The 2,341-nt window shown below is 47.7% G+C and overlaps 1 protein-coding gene across 1 annotated transcript; it reads right to left on the reverse strand.

Annotated features, from left to right (window-relative positions):
- Positions 1-338: 338 nt before the first annotated feature.
- Positions 339-1,544, reverse strand: LOC136525995 (uncharacterized). The gene is made up of 3 exons (XM_066518799.1): positions 1,467-1,544; positions 800-1,162; positions 339-344 (listed from the first exon to the last, which is right to left on the reverse strand). Exons 1-3 carry the CDS (start codon positions 1,542-1,544, stop codon positions 339-341), a joined length of 447 nt encoding a protein of 148 aa, XP_066374896.1.
- Positions 1,545-2,341: the final 797 nt, after the last annotated feature.

Genomic DNA, 2,341 nt, shown 5'->3' on the forward strand with positions numbered 1-2,341 from the left:
GACACTCCACTACCCTACGTAGGCCTAATGGAAGGATTGAAGAATCATGATGTGGATTTCCACGAAAGTGAAGGAGACTGACGCGAAAGTATGATTTACTTCCCTAGTTGCTGATATGGTGCCACGTAGGACGGATAATATGGCACTACATAGGGTGACTAACATGAGGTTTCAAAAGTTAAAGAAGTTCAAAAATCTAGTTTTCCGATCAAAGGAGACAAATCATGCATACTAGTCAATAATTTTGAGGGAGGTTAGATGGACTTTTTTAAGGTGTGCACTTGAGTCTGTCGTGCCAAAAAATTCTACACTTGCGGTTTCCGTGTGTTTGCAATGTATTAAGCCTGATATTGTAAATAAGATTATATTCGTTTTAAACTGACAGTAACTCACCTTGTTGGGTTCCTTAGGTGAAGCCTGTCCACCTGGTTTTGAAGTAATTGAGTTGACATGAGTGTTCGTACTTTCCTGAATTTATTCTATGATTCGACGGAGGTGTCTGTATTTTTCTTAATTTATTTTAGGATTTAACGATATCCTTTCCGTGGTACATCTACCACAGTTTTCTAGAGATGCTCATAAGCTGTTACTGTTTGTGTGTATTCGTAAAGATGAGTGTAGGTATGTATAAGTGTATGCATATTGGGAAAAAAAAAGACTATTAGCTTACAGTTATTTACTCAAAAGTTATGGCGCCAATATGTGGGCCCTACTGCTGAGCCCCTGGCAACGCGACGCGACTACCGGAGCAGACTATTGATGGCTACTACCAGCACTGGTCCGTTTCCCACCGACGCACCTGCATGACGCCGGCGCCCGGTCGCGGCCGGTGGGGCGGCCCGAGCGAGCGGTCATACTGCGCTCGGGCGTCCGGGTCCGACAGCGTCTCGTAGGCGCGCTGGATCTCCAGGAACGCCGCCGCAGTCCGGGACGAGGACGAGCGGGAGGTGTCGGGGTGAAGGTGCTTGGCCATGGCGCGGTACGCGGCCTTGATCTCCACCTGCGTCGCGGCGCGCCCTACCTGCAGCTGCGAGTGCCAGCGCCGTGGCCAGGGGCACCGCTCCCGCCATGAGACCGCCGGCCGCCTGCCGCTCCTTTTGCCTCCGCCGCTTATTGCTGGTGTCTCTAGGGAACAAGGAAGATGATGTGAGCTCTGCCTGAGCTGTGGAATGACGACTTGGTTGGCGAGTGCGAGACTCAGTGACGGTTTGGACGAGGTGGATTGGGTTTATAAGTGGGAGGCCCGAGCCCACCTGCAGAAGATGAGTGCGCGCGGTACTAGGCGCGCTAGCCATCAAAGGTGCCGTCGCGGGACGCGGCGTTGCTTTCTTCTACAAGAATTAGTTTTCTTTGAGAGTAAGAAGAATTAGTTGAGGATGGGGCGTTGCTTTCTTCTAGAGGATGCTTTCTTCTAGAAGAATTAGTTAGCTTGGTCATTGCCTGTGTCGGCAATATCGGAGGCACACCTTCGGGCGAGCCAGCATGGACGGGTTCAGTTCACCTTGGGCTCCACGCCAGGACTTCAAGAAAGTGACGATGCCCATCTGGTGACCTGATTATTATTATTATTATTATCTACTCTCGGAGCCATTCAACAGTGATTTATAGGCTCTGTTTGGAATTTTCCGGTAGCTTTTACTTCTCCAGAAAGATAAATAAAAAGCTAAAAGCTTCTTCAAACATGGTAGCTTCTTCAAGCTGACAAAAGCTCTAAACATATTATTTTATATTTTAATAGAAAGCAGAGAAAAGATATCTTCTAATCAAGAACGTCTCATCCACACTTAAGATCATATAAAATTATTTATATTATAAGCTATACACTTAGGCGTGACGAGCCAACGTTAAATCTAGCCATTCTAATGGAGATAAAACCCGAAAAAAAACCGTTGGGGCGTAACCCTCTTAGCGATGCACCATATCGGAACCCGGGTATGGTGTTAAATGAGCAAGGGCCGGGTCGTCACCTCCGTGACGCGCCGTGTCACGATCTGGACACAGTGTCAAGTGAGCAAGGATCGAGTCGTCGCATCCTTAGTGGCGTGCTACATCGGCGCCCGGGTGTAGTGAAAAATGGGCAAGGGTCTTCGCATCTGAGTCGACGGGTGCGAAGGGTAAGGAAGCTAGTCGAACCAACTAGGATCCGTTTAGGTAGTTGGAATATAGGGTCGCTTACAGATAAGTCAAGATAATTAGTTGATACTGCGACTAGGAGGCGTGTAAATATATTATGCGTTCAAGAGACTAAATAAAAGGGCCAGAAGACGAAAGAGGTGGACAATACAGGTTTCAAGCTTTGGTACACAAGGACAGTCACAAATAGAAATGAAGTAGGAGTTTT

The sequence above is a fragment of the Miscanthus floridulus genome, chromosome 19, assembly GCF_019320115.1.
Source record: "Miscanthus floridulus cultivar M001 chromosome 19, ASM1932011v1, whole genome shotgun sequence".
NCBI lineage: Eukaryota > Viridiplantae > Streptophyta > Magnoliopsida > Poales > Poaceae > Miscanthus > Miscanthus floridulus.